Genomic DNA, 23052 nt, shown 5'->3' on the forward strand with positions numbered 1-23052 from the left:
CATACAATTTGGGTGAATATAAAAAAATATATGAGATGCTGTATGAATTTGTGCATCATTCACAAACAAAATATCCATTACCAATCTTTAAAGCTTTAGGTTTGTCAAAATATTTTCTTGCATTGGTACTTTGTTGTGATACCTAATTCTCTATACGACTTGAATGGAACAAAATATTCATACAGCAGAACTTGGTTCCTGTAGCCTGTCTGAGGAGTACCTAAGAAAGATCCTTGTTCCACACAACACAATGATGAAAAAGCAAAATCCCTGAATTTCATTTCCAAACACATGTGCTTAAGCTGTCAATAGACAATGTGATCACTTACACTCTTCCTCCACCACAGCTGCTCACACATTAAACAACACACTATTGCACTGTTTGGTGACAAACCAGTCTTTTGAGTTATGCAATCCCATCCTCATCCACACTACCCTGCCTCTCCTTTACATCAAAGTATTTTCCAACTCTTGCCCCAACGTGCTTAGAAGAGACCTGAGGGTGGCATAATGTTATGAAAATGACTCACATACCATAACCTAATAACTTTTTTTTTACATAGCATTTGCACAATGTTTTCATTTTTCGTTTTCAAATGCAAGGTAAAGTAACCAAATGTGATGGTATTCCTACTAACCGCTAAAAGATGAATACCTGATTCAGCCCTGCTGAGCTTCACACCTAGGACCTGCAGGTGTAGGAATTGAAGGAAACTCACCTGGTCATCCGACGGAATGAGCAAGCTACTGGCAACCATACAGGTCTCCAGAATATTCTTCATGGGCACAATCTTTTGGAAAGTATTTATACACCACACACTGTGCTTCGCTAGTGACATGCACACTCACCGGCACAATGTCACTAAAACAATTTTAGTGAAATCGGATCACTCTTCCATCCTGACCTGTCTGCTCCATGCCACGCCCCCTTTTTCCACTTCTGTTACCTCATCAGTGCCTTGAAGAAGCCTGTACAAGCGAATGTGGCGACATGACATCATACGCGTGCCTTCCTATTCCCTCCTTCTGAATTGTGTTTCTCGACTTCTTCTCGCGCTCTCTCATCTATGGGCATCGTAAGTGAATTAGGAGCAACTCATTTAACAAAATGAAATCAAGTGTTATTTCTACAGAGCACCTGGTTCGAAGGCTTAAGCCTCAGATGCAATATTGTAGTAATGGCATAATTTTCCTATCGTCAACTCGTATCTTCTTTTCCCAGAAGCCTTCACTGTATCCTCCTCAGTGATATTATATGGAGTTTACCCAGGATTATCTGAAGATTTAGAATACCTGAAGTTATAGAGTACCCGACATATAGAGTATCAGAAGTAAGCCTGGGCAAAGCACTATGCTAGCGTAGTTTGCGACGTTTGCGCTACTTCGCACTACGCGAATTGCACTTAGCACAGTGCAAACACGCGTAGCGTAGCGCAGCGGTCATTTTTTGCTTGCTCGCGGTCCTCAACGTCAAGTTGGCAACCGCGAGCAAGCAAAATGACATCCCAGCGAGACTTTTTCCTCGTTCGCGATCAGCAACATCAAGTTGGCAATCGCGAGCGTGGAAAATAAACCTCCCGGCGAGATTCTCAACGCGGGGAGGTCAGGTTTCTCATTGCGAGTGGTAGCGTATGGTCGCGACCGCTCGCGATGAGAATCTACCAGTCCGCGTTGAGAAAGCTGCCGCTCGAGTAAAAATCTACTCGAGCGGCAGAAAACTACAGCTCGCACTGTGCAAGGTGCCGTTTTCAATGATTGCACAGTGCCGAATGCTTGTCCGCACTGTGAAATCATTGAAAGCGACATCTTGCACAGTGCGAAGAGGGTACTACGCAGTTCGCGAAGCGCTACGCGTAGCTTGCGAAGTGCACTTCGTGATCTACGCCCAGGGTTAATCAGAAGTTAGAGTGCCTTACGTTATAGTATACCTGAAGTTAAACAGTGCCTGAAAACAGAGTGCTTGAAGGTTTATTTTGCCTGAAGGTATAATTGTCTAAGGTATAATTGTCTAAGTAATGGAATACCAGAAGTTATAAAGTACCTGACCTGAAATCAAAGAGTACCCAAATTTAGAGTGCCTGAAAATGTAGAGTACCTAAAGTTATGGAATACATGAAGTTATAGGGTACTTGACATTATGGTATATCTGAAGTTACAGAGTGCCTGAAGTTATAGAGTACCTGAAGTGATAGAATGCCTTAAGATGCAAAAAGCCTGATGATAAAGAGTGGTTGAAGACACAGATCGTTTGACGTTATCGAGTTATGGGATATCTGAGGTTATTGAGTACCTGAAGCTACAGAATGCCTGAAGTTATTGAATACTTGAAGTGCCTAAAGGTTTAGTGTGCCTGGAAATTGAATATGCTACTTACCAGTATGCATCTGTTCTTGGCATGTAGGGCTGCTGACATTCATATCTGTGCATAGATCGCCGCCTAGTGTTGGGTCCGGATGTTTGCACGTTGTTGTCCTGGAAGAGTCTTCGAGGTATCCTGGGATAGGTGACTCCTCCCCTGGACTACAGTGCGCATGGGCATCCTCTCCATCCTCAGATTGTTTTTCGCCATTGTGGCAGTGATGGAGTAGATACAGAAAAGTGATGACCATGCTTACAGTAATTCTGAGAGCTGCAGCTGCTACAGGCGCCGGGGAGGAGGGAGGGCGATATGAATGTCAGCAGCCCTACATGCCAAGAACAGATGCATACTGGTAAGTAGCATATTCAGTTCGAGGCATGTGGGCTGCTGAATTCATATCTGTGCATAGAATGTATAGCAGTGCCCTCTATTAGCGGCGGCTACCAGTGCCAGCTGCAGCGGTCTGAAAAAGGGTTTTGAGAACAGCCTGTCCTACAGCTGCCTGCTGTTTTGATTGCACATCTACACAATAGTGTTTGGTAAATGTGTGTGTGGTGGACCAGGTGGCTGCTCTACATATATCATGCAGGGGAATATTTCCTAGACAAGCCATGGAGGCCCCTAACTTACGTGTTGAGTGGGCTCGTGGGGGAATAGTTAATGTGCGTTTTGCCTTTTGATAACAAATTTGAATACACTTAACTATCCATCTGGCTATCCCTGCTTTGGAGATGGCGTTACCCTTGTGGTGTGGGGCAAAGGCAACGAACAGTTGTTTTGTCTTCCTAAAGGGTTTAGTCCTGTCGATGTAGTACATGAGGGCCCTTCTTACGTCTAGTGTATGGAGTGCTCGTTCCGCGACAGTATGTGGGTTTTGGAAGAAAACGGGCAGTTCAATAGTTTGATTCATGTGGAACTGCGAGATTACCTTGGGCATGAATTTGGGGTTGGTACGTAGTACGACCCTGTTGGCGTGAACCTGTATAAATGGCTCTTGAACTGTTAGTGCCTGGAGTTCACTAACCCTTCTTAAAGAAGTGATTGCTACCAGGAAAGCTACTTTCCAGGTGAGGAATTGAATCTCGCATGAGTGTAGAGGTTCAAAGGGTGGACCCATCAGGCGTGTGAGGACCAGGTTGAGGTTCCACATTGGAGCCGGTGGGTGGCTTGGTGGAATGACTCGTTTGAGTCCTTCCAAGAATGCTTTGATGGCAGGCACTCTGAATAGTGAGAGGTGCTGCCTGGTTTGCAGATAGGCTGAGATTGCGGTCAAATGGACACGTATAGAGGTGTACGCCAGATTGCATCGGTATAGGTGTAAGAGGTAACAAATGATGTTTTGGATGGATGCGTCCAGCGGGTTAATGTCATTATTACTGCAATAAATGACGAACCTTTTCCATTTGGCTGCATAGAAAGCTCTTGTAGTGGGTCTCCTGGCCTCCTTGATGATGTCCATACAGTCAGGTGGCAGGTTGAGGTAGCCAAACTCTAGGACTTCAGGAACCAGATTGCCAGGTTCAGCTGTTGCGGATCTGGGCGCTGAATCTCTCCATGGTTCTGCGTCAAATGCGCGGGTTTGATCCGCAGCCTTTGATGCGGCACCACGGAAAGTTCGAGGAAGGTGGTGTACCATGGCTGGCGTGCCCACGTAGGAGCAACTAGGACGAGTGTCAGGGAGTGTTGTCTGAGTTTGCGAGCCACCAGCGGTATCAACGGCGCTGGGGGAAAAGCGTACGCAAATCTGCCGGACCAGTTCATCCATATCGCATTGCCCTGCGACTGCGGATGTGGGAACCTGGCGGCAAAGCTTTGGCATTTTGCGTTTTCGCTTGTGGCGAAAAGGTCTATCTCTGGATGACCCCACTGCTGGAAGTACGGTTGGAGTACTGATGGGTGTAACTCCCACTCGTGCATCTGGTGGCTGTGTCTGTTGAGCAGATCCGCCATCTGGTTGTCCTTGCCCGGGAGGTGCTCTGCCATGAGGAACATGTTCCTAGAATGGCCCACTTCCACATGCTCTGAGCCAGATGAGACAACTGTGGAGAGTGTGTTCCTCCCTGCTTCTGTATGTAGTACATGGCAGTCATGTTGTCCGTCCGGATCAACACGACTTTGTTGCACAGATGTACTTTGAATGCCTTCATGGCCAGGAAGATTGCCATCAGTTCCAGAAGGTTGATGTGCATCTTCTTCTGTTGTGTCGTCCATAGTCCCTGCACTGTGTAGTGGAGTACATGAGCTCCCCATCCCTGGAGAGACGCGTCCGCTGTCAGTACTATTTGTGGAACAGGCTCTTGGAACGGTCGGCCCTTGCAAAGGTTTTGAGGATTCCACCAATGCAGAGAGTTGTATGCCCGACCGCTCACCAACACTAGGTCTTTCAACTGTCATTGAGCCTGATTCCACTGACGTGCTAAGCACTCCTGAAGCGGGCGCATATGTAATCTCGCGTGTGGGACTATGAAAATGCAGGAGGCCATCATGCCTATCAACTGCATGAACACTCGTGCTGGAAGTGAGTGTTGGGCTTTGAACCTGGAGATCAGCATTTGCATGCTGTTGATCCTCACTAAATTTGGCTGAGCTGTGGCCGCCAGAGTGTCTATAGTCGCACCTAGGTACTGTTGTACGTGTGCGGGCTGGAGATGGGATTTTGGGTAATTTAGTGAGAACCCCAGACTGTGAAGGAGGTGAATGGTGCGGGACATGTGGCTGGCACATTGCTGGGCTGACTTCGCTTGAACGAGCCAGTCGTCCAGGTAAGGGTAGACGTGTATGTGCTGCCTCCGTAGATGTGCCGCCACAGTAGCTAGGCACTTTGTAAACACCCTTGGTGCCGTTGTCACGCCGAAGGGAAGGACTCTGAATTGGTAGTGCTGTCCTTGAACAGTGAACCTGAGGTATTTTTTGTGTGATGGGTGAATGGGTATGTGGAAATACGCATCCTTGAGGTCTAGTGTGGCTAGAAAGTCTCCCTGCTTGAGCAGCGGGAGGACTTGCTGGAGAGTGAGCATGTGAAAATGCTCGGAAAGAATGTATCTGTTTAGGGGTCTCAGGTCTAATATAGGTCTGAGTGACCCGTCCTTCTTCGGTATTAAAAAGTACAGGGAGTACACCCCCGTACCTTGCTCGTGGACGGGTACGACCTCTATTGCGCCTTTTAGAAGCATGCTTTGCACCTCCTGCTGTAAGAGCGTTAAGTGCTCTGAGGACATAGGACGGTTTCTTGGAGGAATTGTGGGTGGAGTGGAGGTTAGCTCTAGACAGTAACCGTATTTGACAATATCTTTGACCCACCTGTCCATGGTGATGGAGTTCCACGTGGACAGGAAGCTTTGTAGCCTTCCCCCGACAGGTGTTATGTGGTCGGGAGGAAGGGAGAGGGCGTCACTGCTTGTTCTTGGGGGAGGACCTGGTGTTGCCGTAGCCGCGTCCTCTTCCCTTTGTACTGGAGCCACGATATCCACCCCGGGTGTTTTTATCGTAGGTGGTTTGTGAATTGCCCTTGTTGTATGTCTGCTGTGACCCCTGTCCTCTACCGGCTCCTCTATTTCCGGGGCGACGAAAGGAGCTGCTCCGAAAGGACTGAGTCTGGAGAGCCCCCATGGACTTTGCGGTGTCAGTGTCCTTTTTTATTTTCTCAAGGGTGGTGTCAACCTCCAGTCCGAATAAATAGTCGGGGTTGACAGGCTGGTTGAGTATAATATTTTGCACCTCCGGTTTGAATCCGGAGATTCGCAACCAGGCATGTCGTCGCAGCATGACGCTTGTGTTAATGGCCCTGGCAGCCGTGTCTGCGGCATCTAGTGCACACTTGATGGAAGCATTTGTGAGTAGCTGTCCCTCTCTGATAAGAATTTCTGCACCTTCTTTGTACTGGTCAGGGAGATGTTGGAGTAGTTGTTCCAATGTGTCATAGTGCGCTCTATCGTAGCGAGCGAGGAGCGCTTGAGTGTTGGCTATGCGCCATATGTTGGCAGCCTGGGCGGCAACTCGCTTGCCGGAGGTCTCTAGCACCTTGGACTCTTTGTCCGGGGGAGGAGCGTCACCTGTCGTCTGCGAGTGTGCCCTCTTGCGAGCATTCGCTACGACAATGGAGTCTAGTGGTAATTGGCCTCTGATGTAAGTAGGGTTCCCAGGCGCCGATCTGTATTTCTTATCGATCCTGGGGTTTATCACTCGTGCCCTGGTGGGTTCTTTGAAGATGTCCTTGGCTGGTTTGAGGACCCCTTTCAACATGGGCAGAGTTTTTACATGTCTTTCTGAGGATGCGAAGGTGTCCATAAGAAAGTCGTCCTCGATGGAGTCAGAGTGAAGCTGCACTCCATGATTATTTGCGGCACGTTCGATAAGAGCGTTGAACGCTGCAGTGTCCTCTGTGGGAGATGTTTTCGCCCCATAGAGTTGTGGGTCCTGTGCATCTAGAGGTGCACCTGGATCTACAGGGTCGCCCCAAGTTTGATCAGGGTCCTGTTGGTAATCAGGGTCTATGTCTCCATGGTAGGGAACTTGGTCATCCATGTAATCCCCCAACACATCCGTGTCGGAGTGTGTGGGAGAGTATGATTGTGGATCTTGGTAGGGCGAGTGGTAAGATTCGCTTAGGAGAGGTTCTGAGTCCACAGGCAGCTTCCTTTTCAGTGGGATCCGGAAAGGGTCCAAAGGTGGCTCCGAAGTTATCCTCCGTTCGTGGATAACCATCCTGCCGGTGATGGCGTCGATGACATGTGACGGAGACGCCTCAGCAGGTGTAGTCGTGGTTTGGGCGACCCGTGTCCTGAGTTGGAATATTTTTGGGATCGTGGACGGAGGCAGGCCAAAAGTAATGTTGGCTGGCGCCGAAGAGGCTGCTGGAGCTTTTATTGGGCCGGAGCCCGACGTGTCCTGGAGGACCGTTTTGGTTTTGCTGCTTTGTGCTGCACCAGGTCGCACTTGGAGCGTCTTTGAGGCTTTCGCGCCGACCAGTTCTGTCGAGGCGGTCGTCGACTTTTTCGGCGCCGGCGGGTCATCGAGTCGAGGGGCGGGAATGGCCGTCGACGTCTTCGATGCATGAGGCTTCGGTGTTGCCGTGGAAGCGATGTGAGACGCAGCCGGCAGTGTGACCTTTGGTGTCGGAGTCGATGGCGTCGACGCCGGGAACCGATCAGGTTTGTTGGCACCGAAGGCCTTTTTCCGCATGCCGACTCCGACGTCGGCCGCTTCAAGTTCGGCACCGAAGTCTGGCTTGGTGCGCTCGGTGCCGACGCGCTTCGCTGGCGTCGAAGGTGTGGAAGGCCTCGATCCGACCAGCGCCACTTTTGGTTTCGGTTTCGATTGAACCAGTGCAGCTTTCGGTTTCGGTTTGGAAGAAGGGAAACCAGCCGGTTTAGGTAATAATGGCTGCCGCTGAACGTCCGAGGCCGGGCCCGAGGGCGGGGCCGAAGAACTGCGGGATAGGTCTCGGGTAAGGCCCGAAGGCGATCCCTCGACCGGAGCCATAGACTGTGGCACTGGGCTCTCTTCAGTCTGAACGGGTAGGCCTTGCTCGTCATTGGAGCTACTCTCTTCGGCCCCTAAGGCCTCATCGTAGTCTCCTACCTCGGTGTCGTCTTCATATCTGCGAAAGAGTGATTCGTCGACGTCGTTCGATCCGGAGTCATGTTCGGAAACGGGACTGGAGGGTAGGATCTCCAATTCTTCGACATCTTCGGTCTCGGCGTTGAAGATGTCTGCCGGGGCCGGTGCCGCGTGCTGCGCTTCGAGTCTTGCCGCTCGTCGAGTCCGTAGAGTCTTCTTGGAACGGAACCGGGCACAGGCCATGCATGTCGATTCGTCGTGATCCGGCGAAAGGCATTTGTTGCACACCGGATGGACGTCGATGTGGGGATATTTCGCATTGCATACCGGACATCTTTGGAACGGTGTCCTCGATTCCATCGTCGATGTCGTCGATGGGCAGGTAAGAAGCGAAAAGTCGGTGCTGAAAGTTGTTAAACTAACAAAGGAGTATCGAAACCGATCGAGAAAACAGTACCGACGCGAACTAAAGGCCTTTTGGCCTCGATAAAGTTTTTCCTAACTTGAGCTAAGATAGCACATCCGAACCCAATGGCGGAAAAAAACAATCTGAGGATGGAGAGGATGCCCATGCGCACTGTAGTCCAGGGGAGGAGTCACCTATCCCAGGATACCTCGAAGACTCTTCCAAGACAACAACGTGCAAACATCCGGACCCAACACTAGGCGGCGATCTATGCACAGATATGAATTCAGCAGCCCACATGCCTCGAACATAGAGAACCTGAAGTTGAACAGTACTTGAAGTTTTGGAATTTCTGAAGTCAAAGAATGCCTGAAGATATAGAAAACCTGAAGTTATAGAGTTCCTGAAGTTATAGAGAGCATGAAGTTATAGAATATCTGAAGTTATGAAATAGCTGAAGTTATAGAGTGCCTGAAGTTATGAAATACCTGAAGATATAGAGTGCCTGAAGTTATGGAATAGCTAAAGTTATAGAGTACCTGAAGTTATAGCCAGGATATAATGCCTCTGTTTGCTTTTTGTCATCCAATCGACGGAAGCTGTACTTGGGCTTGCAGTGGTAGGACCATTTATCTAAGTTGCAATTCCAATTGATTTCTATGCCCATTACTCCACCCTGAAAATGCAAAATTAAACAATTAATTAGGAACGTAATTGTTGACCACTTCAGTCAAAAGAGCAAACAGGAAAAAACATTGCATGAACCTGTTCAAATATAAAAGCAACATGTAACAATGTGCAGATTTTCCGTCACACAACCACATGGGACTATTCTTGGAAAGACATGCTCCCTATTCTGTAATAAAATATGCAGTGTGAGAAATGTTAAACTGATCATCCACATATAATGAGTCTCAGTTCTCAAAGTGCTTTACCTGAATGGCCACATCTGAAAAATTCTCCCCCGTTTCCTGAAAAATGTCGCCTAGTCGAAAAATGGGGCACTGCTGAGATGTGAATCTGTTAAATGTGCAGGATACATTGAAGACAGGAGGGATATTTGTCCTGTAGAAGAGTCAAAGATTACATTTAGGTTTTATGCACTAGCTATAATCAGCTACAGATTGACCAGCATGGCTACCAAGAGCCATATCTGCATTCTAGGGTGAAGGCTAGTGGACCAACAGGCCTAACACCTGCTTAAAAGAGGGATGACATTTCTGAATTTATTTAAACAATAATAGGTGCTTCTTTAAACGTCTTTTCTAAACCTGAGAGTGGTGGTTTTAGCCTGGCTATGAAGGTGGGGTGGAAGAAGAGGTTTATGGAGCGCTACATACGGTTATACAGACTTCCAGCCTCTACGCTGAGGATGCACTAGCCTGCCCAATGCAAAGTCCACAGCACCACACAGGAGCACAGAGATTTCACTTACACTGTATGATCGAGTGTTGGAAAGTGTATGTTGTTCTTGATTAAAACAGTGAAGTTTTCAGCACTGTTCAATACTGCAGGCCTGGAATAAAAATAGAAGAAGATTGCCATAAAACAAGATTCTGGAATCAAAATATTCAGATGCAACCCGGGTCCCGATTCATGTCTGGCTCATCTGGTAACTTGTCTGACAATACTTATCAAACTATCAGCTGAGATAAAACTCATCATTTCACAGGCTATAAAACCAGCATAGTAAAAGCAAGTACAATATTTGTATTTTATTTTTTAGAATTCTTTTTATTAATTTTGCATCATACAGCATGTACAGGTAATGACTACATTTCTCAGTTTCTTACAATGCGGAGTGACAATTGGGAGACATCAGTACAACAGCATTACACAGTGTTTTACAATATTATAGTCACATCCCACGCAAAAATGGGATTGCGAAAAAACTATGTGACCCATTGAGCTCTCGATATCCCTATTTTTATCTGCTCATCAAAACCCTCTAAACTCCCTCCAAGCCCCCTACAAGGACACGCTAAGGTATACTTTTGATTGAATTACACAGTCAACGGGACGAGAGTGCAGCATCCATCTTAACGCTCGTCTCCAACTGGTCCCCACATCCTTTCCCCATGACAACCAATGCATTCCAAACAAGAATGCGTGAACCCAACACATCCTTCCCCTTAGATATAACAAAAAGAATAGAACCTCAGCAGGGCACAAGTCGGGGGTACACACAGGTACACAGCGTCCACCCACTATCTTCCAAGGGTGGACGCCGTCCCCCTTGCCAAGAAGTTGGGTCCCACAGAAATATGCTGAACTTGTCCCGGTGTAATTGTCAGATACCAGGACACGTTCAGCAGCGCCTCAAGTTAAGGGGACATCAGGCCTCCTTTAGTTTGAATATCCTGACTGGAGGCAGCCTGGAACCTCACATCTAAATGTAAATGCCACAGAGGGAAACAAAGGCCCACAGCTTGTCATCTCTTCACAGGTACTTAAGAGAGGCATGCTTTTGACTTTGTTCAGTCTGTGTATATAAGAGATGCCTGCACTGTAAGAATGTCAGGTGTGTTGGTCTGTCCCAGTATTTACACAAATAATTTCAGTAGCACTATTTTATGGGTGTCAGAGCTTTTTACATAACGTACACAAACATTGACAATAAATCATGTACATGAGTAAATCAATGTAAAAGAGGAGTTACATGAGACACGGTTACAAGGTGTAGGAGTCACATGTCCTTCATAGCTCACTGTGCTATATTACAAGGATTACAATTGTATGAACTGCAGGAAACCAAAGGATCTCTGTGTTAAAAACAGTCACCCTCTTTACTATCTACATAAAATAAAAATCTGTCATCTGCATGTTACGTGATTCACTTTGCAGGAGACACATTAACCTTATACTACTTTGATTCAAATCTGGGACTTCACTAAACACAGATCTCTCCAACAAATGTGTTAAACTCCAGAGTTAGATCACCATTATTACTATTCCCTGAGATTTACTGGGCACCTTTACAGCAGATGCCTTAACTCAATCAAATATTTTAAAATGTACACGTTGCAACAAATTAAGCATAACAGATCTACTGCCATTCTCCTTGTTGCCCATTTCTTTGTGGCAGGGCTTAAAAAAATAAACTATTTGAGGCCCAAATTTAGGTGGGAATGGCGCCAATTTTTTGGCACAACCGGACGCCAAATCTCATTTGTGAAATCTCTTTATGTGCTTAAATGTACTCATGATATACTTGATAATCATGTGTGAGGTCTTAATAACTGATGTCACTTTCAGTGATGTCACTTCCTGTGATGTCACATGCAATGTCACGCTTCGTGACATCATGTTCTGGGATGGCACGCGTCATGATTTCACTTGCATACAGCCTAACCTGGTTAGTTCGCCCACTTCTTTTTTTAGGACTTGTGCCCTGAGCATAAGGATAAAACAATTTAAACAAAACAAACATTTAAAATGTATGTTTACAGTTAACATAATGATGCAGAATCTGACATTATTTAAAGCACAAATTCTTGTAACTAGGATGGCTGTTTTCTTACCCTGGTGGAGACTCCTCACCATGCATGCTTAGTTACTACCACTATACCTCTCCACTTTAGTACATGCATTCTTCTCGCCAAAACCATGTGCAATGGCAACCTTATCCTTGTATCGCCACTTACCATTTTACAGTTTAACCACGCCCTCTCTAACGTCCACAACCCTTTGAGGAGATGAGAACTTGGACTCCCCCATAGAAAAAAACCTGGCAATCTTGATTCTCACATAATCTCCAACAGTCACCTTAGATTCTCTTCCCTGATTTTTTTTTTAACATTCTTTTTATTGGCATTTATGATGATAAGCATACATACACCACATTCCGTGGTAATGAGTATATTACATGAGGAACAAATTAAATCATTTAGCAATGTAGAAAGCACATATGTGTCTTGTTCTGTGTAGATGCGGTCTGTACTGTAGCAGTTCCTTGCCCGTAAAGAAAACTGGGGAGGAGGGCCAAACTGGGAAGTGCCATGAAGTTCTGCATGATGGGACCAAGGCTATGTCCTGAGTCCGCCCTTGACCATTCTACAGTATTGCTGCCACCCACCGAGGGGGGGATGAGTGTGTGCGCAAGCCTGTGTAAGGAGCCGTTGGGTGCGTCAGGGGAGCAGGGAGGGACCCATCTGGCTCAAGGGTGGTGTGGGGGGACAATGGGGGATATCCTCCACCGCGGGGACCTGCGTCGTATGAGGCGACACGGTGTCGGGGGTATGCTTGTCGGTGACAGGGGCGTCCGGGGCCTGAGACTGTCTGAATTGATGTAGTAGGAGCGCCCATTCTAGAGAGATTGGGGTTTTACGGGCACCCTTGGCCTCCTCCTCCCGTATTGCGTCCTCCTCGGCTGCGGCCCATTTAAGAACCGCCCCTACCCAAGCCGCGAACAGGGGACCAGTAGGGGACCGCCAGTGCATGGCTATACAGCGTTTGGCCAGTAGGTGGGCTAGGAAGACGAAGCGCATCGGCACCTTGTGACGTTTCCTCCGCCCCAGTATACCTAGCGCGCATCCCTCCCAGGTAGTCAAGTGGGTCAGCCCAGTAAGATCTCTGAGTGTCGAGTGGATAGATGACCAATAGTTCTGTATGTCCGGGCAGGTCCAGAACATGTGGAAAAAGGCAGCATCCCCCGCCTGACAACGAGGGCAAAGGAAGGTGGTGTCGGGATAAAAGCGTTGAAGGCGCGCTGGTGTCAGGTAGGCCCTATGTAGGATGTGAAACTGGATATTCTTAAAGCGGGCATTCCTGGAAACTTTTTTGAGGAATTCTAACGCCCTGTCCCATTCGCTGTCATGAAAGGGTCTGCCTGTTTCCTCCTCCCATAGGGCTCGAAGAGGCGCCAGTAGTGGGGGTGTTAGGTCCCTGATTGATTTGTACAGCCATGTAATGAGGTGTCGACCCTGTCCCATTCGTAAAATTGTGTGGAGGACTGGGTGTGTGGGAGGCTCCCCCCGTGTAAGATCAGCGTATGGTCGAAAATGGCCGAGGAGTTGATGGTGAAGCAGGAACTGGCCTGGGGGCAAATCGTAGGCTTTCATGAGTTGCCGGTACGGCCGGAGCTGTCCCTCGTCAAACAACAATTCTGCTTCGACAATGTCCCTAGACGTCCACTCCCGAAGCATGGTGGATGTGAAGAACCCGTCATTTCGGGGCCAACCGACTAGCGGTAATGATGGCGTGTATGGGGGGCAGCGCGGTGCCATGCGGTGTATGCGTTGAATACATTTCCGGGCGATGTCTACCTGCAGGGGGTAGGTTCGTGTGGGGCGGGAGCCCGGTAGAAGCAGGCGACGCAATTCGGGCGTGGGCATACTTCCTGTGGCCGTGCATGTCTCGAGTGTGTATCGCTCTGCCGTCCAGTATGAGAGCCACTGGAGCTGCGACGCCAGGAAGTAGGCCTCGAATGAGGGCGCCCCGAGCCCCCCCTGTGTCGTGGGCAGTTTTAGCTTGGCTAGTGCGATTCTGTGCCGCCCCTGCCCCCATATCAGCGAGCTGAGAAGTGTGTCTAAGTCTTTGAAGAAGGAGCGGGGTGGGATCACTGGGAGATTGGTAAAGTAATACAAGAGCCGCGGGACCAGTATCATCTTCGCCAGGGCTACCCGGCCGATCGGGGCCAACGGCAGGCTCCGCCAGAACCCAATGGAGGATCGTATCCCTGCCAGTGCCCTACGATGGTTACCCTCGAACATGTCTACTGGGGAATGATATAATCGAATCCCGAGGTATCGGGGACCCTCAGTCGCCCAATGCAGTTTCCGGTCACCAATCCAAACCTCCCGGGGAGGGGCATCCGGGTGGAGGGGGTAGATCATTGACTTGTCCCAATTCACTCTCAGCCCCGAGGCCTCCGCGAACTCCACCAGGGCGGTCTCAAGCATGGTGAGATCCGCTGTCACATCTCGTATATATATGAGGAGATCGTCCGCGTACATGGATACGCAGTGTGTAACGTCCGCTAGTGGGATACCCCAGGTTTGCCCATCCCTACGAAGCCGAATGGCCAGGGGTTTAACCGCCAGCGCGAATAATAGGGGCGAGAGGGGGCACCCTTGTCGTGTGCCCCTGTGTATTGCGAATTCCGGGGAGATATAGTGACCGAGGCGGACCCGGGACGTAAGGTTAGTGTAGAGCAGGCGAGTGTAGGCTATGAGTGTGGGGCCGAGGCCAGCCCGCCTCAGGACGGCGAAGAGGTATTGCCACGTCAGAGTGTCGAACGCCTTATCAAGGTCCAGGATCAGACCTGCTGCGTGAGGAAATCGGTCACCAATCTGATCCTGGATATGAAAAAGGCGCCTGATATTATGAGAGGTATTTCTTCCTGGAACGAAACCGCATTGGTCCGGGTGTACTAACGGGCGTATTATTTGTGAGTATCTGTCCGCCAAAATTTTCCCCAGGATCTTGCAGTCGGCTGTGAGTAGTGTGATGGGACGATAGGATGCTAGGAGTTGAGGGTCCCGGTCGGGTTTCGGGAATGTCACAATCACCGACGCTCTCATAGAGTCTGGTAATTCGCCGAGTCTTAGCGCCGAGTCTAATACTGCTGATAGACGAGGGGTCAATAGTGGAGCGAAAGTGGCGTAGTATTCAAGTGGGAGCCCGTCAAGGCCAGGGGCCTTGCCGCGGGCCAGTGCACGTACCGCGCTTGTAATCTCAGTTGTTTTTATCTTTGCGTCCAATCCCTTCCGGCTTAGATTCTCTTCCCTGATCACCCACATATCTGTCCTGAGCTTGTTGCCTACTCCTTTTTACATCTTCCAATTTCTGTTTAGAAATGATAAATTCCCCATCCACTGTGTTATCATTTTGTACAAAGGAACCCTGCCCCTCAATAACACAAAAGGTGATACATCAGTATCTGCATTGGGTGTAATACAATTTCTTTAACTCTTCCTAACAATGTAAATTATTAGCTCCTGCTACCTTTATATTGTCCTTGAGAACTCTGTTGAAGAGTTCCACAAGACCATTACTCCTTGGATGGTATAAAGAAGTTTTGGTATGTTTTATTCCCAGGAAACATAAGAACTCTGAAAATTGTGAAGTTGTAAACTGATAGCCATTGTCCGATACAATTTCATCAGGAATGCCTTCCTTGAGAAAAATAGATTCCCAAAACTCATTAATTTTATGGCTGTTGGGAGATTGCACAAATTTGACTCCTGGCCATTGGCTGTAGAAATCCATAACCACAATTCCATACTCCAACACACCACCAGAAAGAACAATGGGTCCAATAATATCGATGGCCAATTTGCCCCAAGCTTTGTTAGGCACCTCTATTGTGTCCACAGGACTAGGAACTGTGACTTGATATTTGTTACTATTTGCTCAACTGACACAATGCCTTATATAATGCTCTATGCTCCTGTCCAACCCTGGCCACCAAAAATGTTCCCTTATACTCCTTTTCATCACACGCATGCCTATGTGCCCTTCATGAGCCAAAACCCTAATTCTGTTTCTCATGCTCTCAGGGACTATTAACACTCGATTGGAATAAAAGCCCAAAGACAACTCTTCAAAAACATGCTTGTAAGCATCACTCTTCACCCCATCTGACTTCCATTATGACCACCCTTCGAGAATACCCTCTCTAACCTCCTTCATCTGTTCATTCAAATCACAAGCAGTGAGCCATTCACTCTCTAGTATAGCACCATCACATTGATGTTCGACCGCACATACCACCTCCACATCATTCAGAATCTCCCCATTGTTGTGCAGATCCTGAATAGGAAGACAAAACATACAATCTCCGAACACATTTTTTGCACCGGGTACAAATTCCACCCCACAGTCTTATTCCTACAACCTATACTGCCATTTGGCAATCCCAGGTGTGGCAAGTTCCATGCCTTTGGTGGTAAAAAGTTGAATCAAGGATTTGTGATCAACTCGAACTGTGAAATATGAACCCCATAAATAAATGCTTTGAATAGGACAATGCCCCACCAACAAGCCAATGCCGCTCTCTCAATTACAGAATATGGTGACTCCCCACCCTTTAAACTCCTAGAAGCCAAAAACACTATTTCATCTCTGCATTGCAGAACAGCACCTAAACCCATCTGGCTAGCATCCGTCATAAATATAGATTCATCTTGTGTGTCAAAAGGTTTCAAGGGTATGGCATGCATGAATTCCTTTTTAATGAGCTCAAAATTCCTGACTGCACCTGGCTAACCACACAAATCGTACTTTTTTTTTTTAGTAAATTCCCCTATCATGTACGTTTTTTCTGCACATTTCGGAATAAATCTTGTGTAAAACTCAATTAAACCCAAAATGGATCTTAATTGGTCTTTATTATCTGGAGGTTTAACATCATCAATGGCTTTTACCAAGTTAAAATTAGGTACCACACCACTTGCTGATAATTTGTACACCAGGTAATCAATGCTGAGAGTGTTAAATCTGCACTTTTCCACACTGAGTGTTACCTCCTTTTCTCTCTGAATGGACAAATCTTGATGCACTCTACTATCAAGCAGGTTCTGATTCTTACCAAACACAAGGACATCATCCATTAACCCCCTCTAAGCCCTTGAACAGACGTTCTACAACCTTTTGAAATACAGCAGAGGCCGATGCCAACCTGAATGGCATTAGTATAAATTGAAATAAGCCTTCAAGAGATATGAAGACTGGTATATGTCTAGACTCAGGATGCAAATTGATTTGGTGATACCCAAAAGTCATGTCCAACAAAGTGAAAAGGTTGCCCCCCTTCAAAGTGGAAACCATTTCCGTGATATTGGGGAGAGGATGTCAATCAATCCAAATTTGTTGGTTGAGATTACACAAATCCACACACATGCGAACCGACCCATTAGCTGTGCATCCCAAAACAATGGGAACAACCCAATCTGAGCACTCAACAGGCTCAATAAACCCTTGTTCACAAGACTTATTTAGTTCTTCCTTTAACGCAGCTCGCAAAGCTAAAAGGACTTTCCTCACTTTATGAGCTTCAGGATATTCATCATCCGTTACCCTTATTTTGTGTGTGAAAACCTTCAGTGTGCAGAACTTTCTTTGATAGATCTCGGGGTTATTCCTCTCCCCATTAATTTTGCTCCTCTAACGGAAAAATTGATAAATAATCATTCCTTAACACATCCTGGGCTGGATTGTTTGGGTCTAGCAAAATTCCCAAGTTCTTCGTATCATACTAACCCAATAAACATGAATCATCCTTGGCTACATATAGCACTCGGCTCATACAATTAGATTGAAACTTGAAAATTGTGTTAAAATCACCTGCTACATCAATCGATTTAACACTGTAACCGACTGGGCGAAATTTAGAATTACTTAATTGAACTACCTCAAAATCGTTAAGCCACACTTTCTCACTCAACATTGTGTAAGGGGATCCCGAGTCCGCCATAACCCTTACATCAACTCCATTAATGTTTAAAGAGCAAAAAGGCCTCACAAAAGTGTTTGACATCACCACGTGCAGGAGGTGTGCTCGCGCGCAGCAGCAAGCGTAAAACGCTCCTCTAAGAACAGTACATTGGAAACATGGAATGCGCAGAATATGCCCTTCTTCTGGGGAGCAACTTCATCCTGTCCTGTGAGAGCTCGGACATTGCGGAAGAACTGTGGAACTGAGATGGTTCAAATACTAATGAACGAGGAGACACTTGAGGTGTGGAGAACTTGTCCTGCTGACCTTTAGCTCGTCGCCACTACAAGGACATGCTCATTCCAAGTAAGATATACTTTTGATTGAATTACAGCGTCAACAGGATGAGAGTGCAACATACACCTTAACGCTCCTCTCCAACTGCTCTTTCGACTCCCCACATTCTTTCCCCATGATAACCAATGCATTCCAAATAAGAATGCGTAAACCTAACACCTCCCATACCTTTTCCCACTTTTTTCGGCATTCCCGTCCCAAATACACCACTTGCTCTGCTCTTTGACACATGTCCATATCAGACACAGCTGGGGGTTCTAGCTTGCCCCACACCCAGCCTATATTCAAGTATAATAACCTTAATCTAGCTAATTCAAGGTTTGGGAAATCATTTCTCTAGCAGAATCCAAGATACTCATGAAGAAGTCCATCTAGTCCATGTCAGGACCCCTAATGCACTGCTATACTACAAGACATGCTGGAAAGTACTAAAGCTAGATTTAGGCACTTATCTGATTATACAAAACAAGGTCATCATATCACGAGAAACCTCTGGAATACTTGTTCACCAATAATTATTTTCCTCATTTCAGCTAACTGCATGAAGATGCGATCTTAAGGGATGGAATTCATGAACAAAACACAAATGTATTTACCATGCAACCCATGTTAAATCCGCTCCGCGCCCTCCCCCCCTCCCAAAGTGTAATTAAAAAGGCACTTACCTGCTCATGGCTGCCTCCTCCTCACCAAAGCCGCTCGCCTTCCTTCTCTGATAAACCCCTACGTTGTACGTCTTGCACATGCGCATTCGCAAGACTTCAACGTAGGGGTTATCACTGAAGGACGGCGAGGAGGCAGGAGAGTGGCCATGGCAAGGAGGAGGATGCCTCGGCAGGTAAGGTAATTACTTTGGGAGGGTGGCGGGCCGGCTAACTACGCACCGCCAAGGAGTCGTAGTTTTGCCTGAACTCCTCGTTTGAAGTGGAACGCAGAGTAGGCAAAACTACGTAAACTAAGCTGGCGGAGCGTAATTACCCGCCCGGGCTTAGTTGATACAATAATAAATTATGAATTAAAAAATAATGTAATCTTGTTATAAAAGTAAATGTTTATTGCATTTAAAATTATTTTAATTCAATTACCCCAAAATAATTATTTAAAAAATAATCATTTTAAAATATTTAAAACGTAATGAACTTTACATTTAAAATAATGCTACAAAAGTGCTATACAAAAGAGAAAGTGCATTTAACAAACAGGTATAGGGAAAATGTAAAAAAAAAAACACAAAAAAACATCCTCGTCCTAAATGCAGCAGTAAGTTTATAATTGGTCACAAATTCCATCTGGCAAATACAGACTGTTTTTGGGTGGAGGAGGGGGCAATATCGGGCAATAACGTACCCAACAGGAAACTCTGCTCCGCTGACCACGCCCTGGCCACGGTCCCGCGCATCCGGAGAACAACTTCCGGAGGCAGATCCTTCTCCCATCGCGCCGCCAGGACCTGGAACACCCTCCCCCTCTACCTGCGACAAACCGAAGACCTGCTGACCTGATCCTATAAATTGAAGCTTTCATATCTGGATACCACTTAGTCCAGTTGGGACCTTGCAGGGGGCATTCAAGATACCCAAACTTACCCTGAAAGGGGTCTTTGGACTACATCTGGGTACTAAGCCACATCAATATCTCAAGAAAGAGAGGCAAATGTATTCTAATATACGGTGTATCAGAGCAGGTAATGCAGCAGCCCTGGACACTTACAAATGGTTGTACAGCATGATTAAATCTATGTATACCCTTTGGATTGATGGGCGTCACAGGGGAAGCTTCATATGATACTTCTATAAACGTAACATCAAACACCGCATTGCCATGTAAAGCATATACTATGTTCCATTAGATCCATTGGATGCAAATGTATCCTATGGCAATGTCAACAAAGTGTGGGGTGGGTCCGGCCCTCCAGGCCCTCCCTTGAACACTCCTGTTCTAGCCCATTCCATCACCCTTGGGTGGCCCTGAATCTGGAGCAGGAAGAAATACCCAAGTCCGTTCTGTTCTCCTAGCTGGCAAAGGACTCTCTCCCTGCATGGGAAAAGGTGTGTTTTGGGTAATGTAGTTTCAGACTCTGGACCCAAGTGATCGCATGGAGCCCTGCGGCGAAAAAAGGGTTGACTGGGGTCCCAGAAGATAGTTTGTAGTTAAGGGCTCTGGTTTCGACGAATTGCCACCATAGACTCCCACTATTAATGCTCAAGCGAAGCCTCGTGGAACGAAAGAAGTTCACAGAGTAAATAAATGCCAAAAAAAGGCCCGGGGCACAACAGGTGCCTTGGTCTGTCCAGTTAGCCTGGAAAGAGGAGAGAGAGGAGCAGGAGAAAGAGAGGGTGAGTGTGAGAGAGGGTGAGTGTGAGAGAGTGCAGGGAGGGTGAGAGTGCGAACAGGACCGGACTGGCCATAGCGGGCACCCGGCAATCCCCCGGTGCGCCGCACGGGTGGGGGACGGTTTTGGGCCCCTGGGTGCCGTTTTTGTTACAGGGCCGTTTTTGCAGCATAGATGCAAAATCGGCCCTGTAACAAAATCGGCCGAAAACCGGCCCTGGCAAAGAGCTCGGCGGCACCCCCATGCCCCGGGGGGCCACCCGAGCACTTTGCCAGGGCCGGTTTTGGTTCCCAGTCCGGACCTGAGTCTGAGTGCGAATGTGAGAGTGAGAGTGAGAATGTGAGAGTACGCGTGTCAAGCACGGCCTGTTCCTTGAGGGCGCCCACGCGCTTACCTTTCCCCTCACAGTGGTTATCGGTTGTCATGGAAACAAGACAGGCTAGAGTTCTATTAGCAGTGATTTGAGGGGAAATGAGTAGGGGTGGGCGGAATTTGCGGAATTAACCTTCGCAAATTATCGCGAGAATGTTTAAAATTATCGCAAACAAGCAGAAATATCGCAAAGATGCGGAAGTTTTTTTCCGGCATGTTCGCGAGATTTTCTGCATGGTTGCGGGTCGCCAACTTACCCATGTGGTTGCTTGCGGGCGCGGCCATCTTGTTTTGAGTTGTTCTCGCGGTGCATGATCGCGAGAAGAAAGACGTGATCGCGCGACGCATGACGTCACTGCGGGCGCGAACTGTCGCGAGACAGCGCAAATGGCTAAAAACAATACAACATCTCATGGAGAACGCGACCGGATCAAGAAAACTTGTCGGCGAACGCAGGGATTCAGGTAAGGCGATCGCGCGCGCGCGAGAATGTATCATTTTACAGCGCGAGCAAGAAACAAATTATCGCCAAGCTGCGGAAACCGGAATTTTTGACATTTTCGCGCTCTCCGCGGAACGCAAAAATGTCAAATTATCGCAATTTCCGCGAACGGAACGAAATTTTTGCCCAGGCCTAGAAATGAGACAAGGAGATGCCTGCAAACGGAACCCCATTAGAACTCTCCACACTCTTAGGTTCCTCTCTCTGCTTTATTTCTGACTTCAGCAAGGAATGTCTCAACCAAACGGGAGAGCAGGCTCTGCGGCCGCTACTAAGAGAAAATCAACACAGCACGATGGAGGACAGGTGCCTCGCGTTAGAAAGGCTGGCGGGCAGCTTAGTTACACAATTAAATCACAAATGTAATGCTTCACGTCACACCGAAAGGCTTTATTTTATCAAGGCTTAAACATGCAGATTTAAAACCAATATAGAACCGAGGCCACGTACGATTTCTCTAAAACTGCGTCAAATCAGGTGTGGTGTTTTGCAAAGGTTACATCTTTGGTCAGTCAGACATTTGTGTTTTCCTGGTTTCTAAGCCATAACATCCTGACACACACTGGGCAGGGATGATTTTGTCAGGGACGGTAAGAAGGCTCTTGTGTAGACTGAGGATGAAATACTTCCAGTGACTGGAAAGTAATGCCCAAACAGAACTATCACACCTCTGCATCATGGCTGACAACTGAAAGAAGCTGCATGATCTTCAGGCAAATGCTAACTTAATCTTTAAGTCTGGCTTTTGCCAGCAGCGGTATCAAACAGACCTACTGCTTACGGTATACATAAAGTGGCATTTGGGTCCGACCCATTCAACCATTGGCTTCTTTGAACAGCCTCGATCAGTCACTGTCTTGAGAAATTTGCAATTACCTCTCGACTTAACTCAGTGGAGATTTTCGTCTCACCTAATGCTATTGCTGTTTGGGTGTATAGTTCCGTCTTCACTTGTGTGCTCGTATTGAACCGCACAAGGGACTATTTAACAGCTGTAAACCCTATCCTTGCTCTTGTTGGCTTTAATGCGCTTATCCTGTCTGAATTAGCACATAAAACTAGCTCTGAGTTTTGGCAATGCTTGTTTATTCAATTCTTTGGCAAAGAAATTCCTTTAACAATGGACTGTCCATTTAACCCTTGCCACTCTAGGCTGGAGAATTCCTTACAAACATACAAAGTGAGAAGCATTACACAATGGGATTAACTGCATGCAAGGACGGTCCTTGCAATCACGGCACAATTTCTAAAACCAAGTTGAATGCAAGTCAAGAAGTGCACACATTGGTGACATGTTGGTGACATGTTGGTGCTCAAAAAAGGAAAAGCCCCAGAGTTCATTCATGTTCCACCTTGATGACAATATTAGCGATAATTAAGGATTTGCAGATTTGGTAGTGCTCGGTCCATTGTGAAAGAATGAATTATCTTTAGACACATTCAAAGACCATTAATGTGGGGTCAGTAAGGGGAAATCATGTCCATTATTCTTCACAGATAACCCATTTGCTGCATAAAAATCTTAGTTAGTGCTTAATTTGAGCCGCTGGTTTCCAGTGCTCGGCAAATTAATTATCAACACCAACACATATGGCAGTCCACCACACGGTGGCGCTGTTTGTCTAATTTTGAAATGAGCACAACAACAGTTGTTTTATAATTCAATATACAATAAAAATTACTAATACCTGTCGCAGAAGCCACTTTAATAGCTTTGGGTGGCCTGGCATAGTCTGAATTTGTCACACTTGTAGCAGTGTTATAGTTATTACTTGTGTGGGTACTGTCA

At 47.0% G+C, this 23052-nt stretch overlaps 1 protein-coding gene across 2 annotated transcripts in view; it reads right to left on the reverse strand.

Moving 5' to 3' along the window:
* Window positions 1–23052, reverse strand: part of LOC146783838 (P2X purinoceptor 7-like) — a 300654-nt gene that overhangs the window by 100670 nt on the left and 176932 nt on the right. For both annotated transcript variants that reach the window (XM_085636125.1, XM_085636124.1), the window contains 3 exons: window positions 9760–9840; window positions 9260–9389; window positions 8864–9000 (listed from right to left, as the gene is read on the reverse strand). In XM_085636125.1, coding sequence (XP_085492251.1) covers window positions 8864–9000; window positions 9260–9389; window positions 9760–9840 — 348 coding nt within the window. The remainder of the gene's footprint in view (window positions 1–8863; window positions 9001–9259; window positions 9390–9759; window positions 9841–23052) is intronic.

The sequence above is a fragment of the Triturus cristatus genome, chromosome 11 (assembly GCF_964204655.1).
Source record: "Triturus cristatus chromosome 11, aTriCri1.1, whole genome shotgun sequence".
NCBI lineage: Eukaryota > Metazoa > Chordata > Amphibia > Caudata > Salamandridae > Triturus > Triturus cristatus.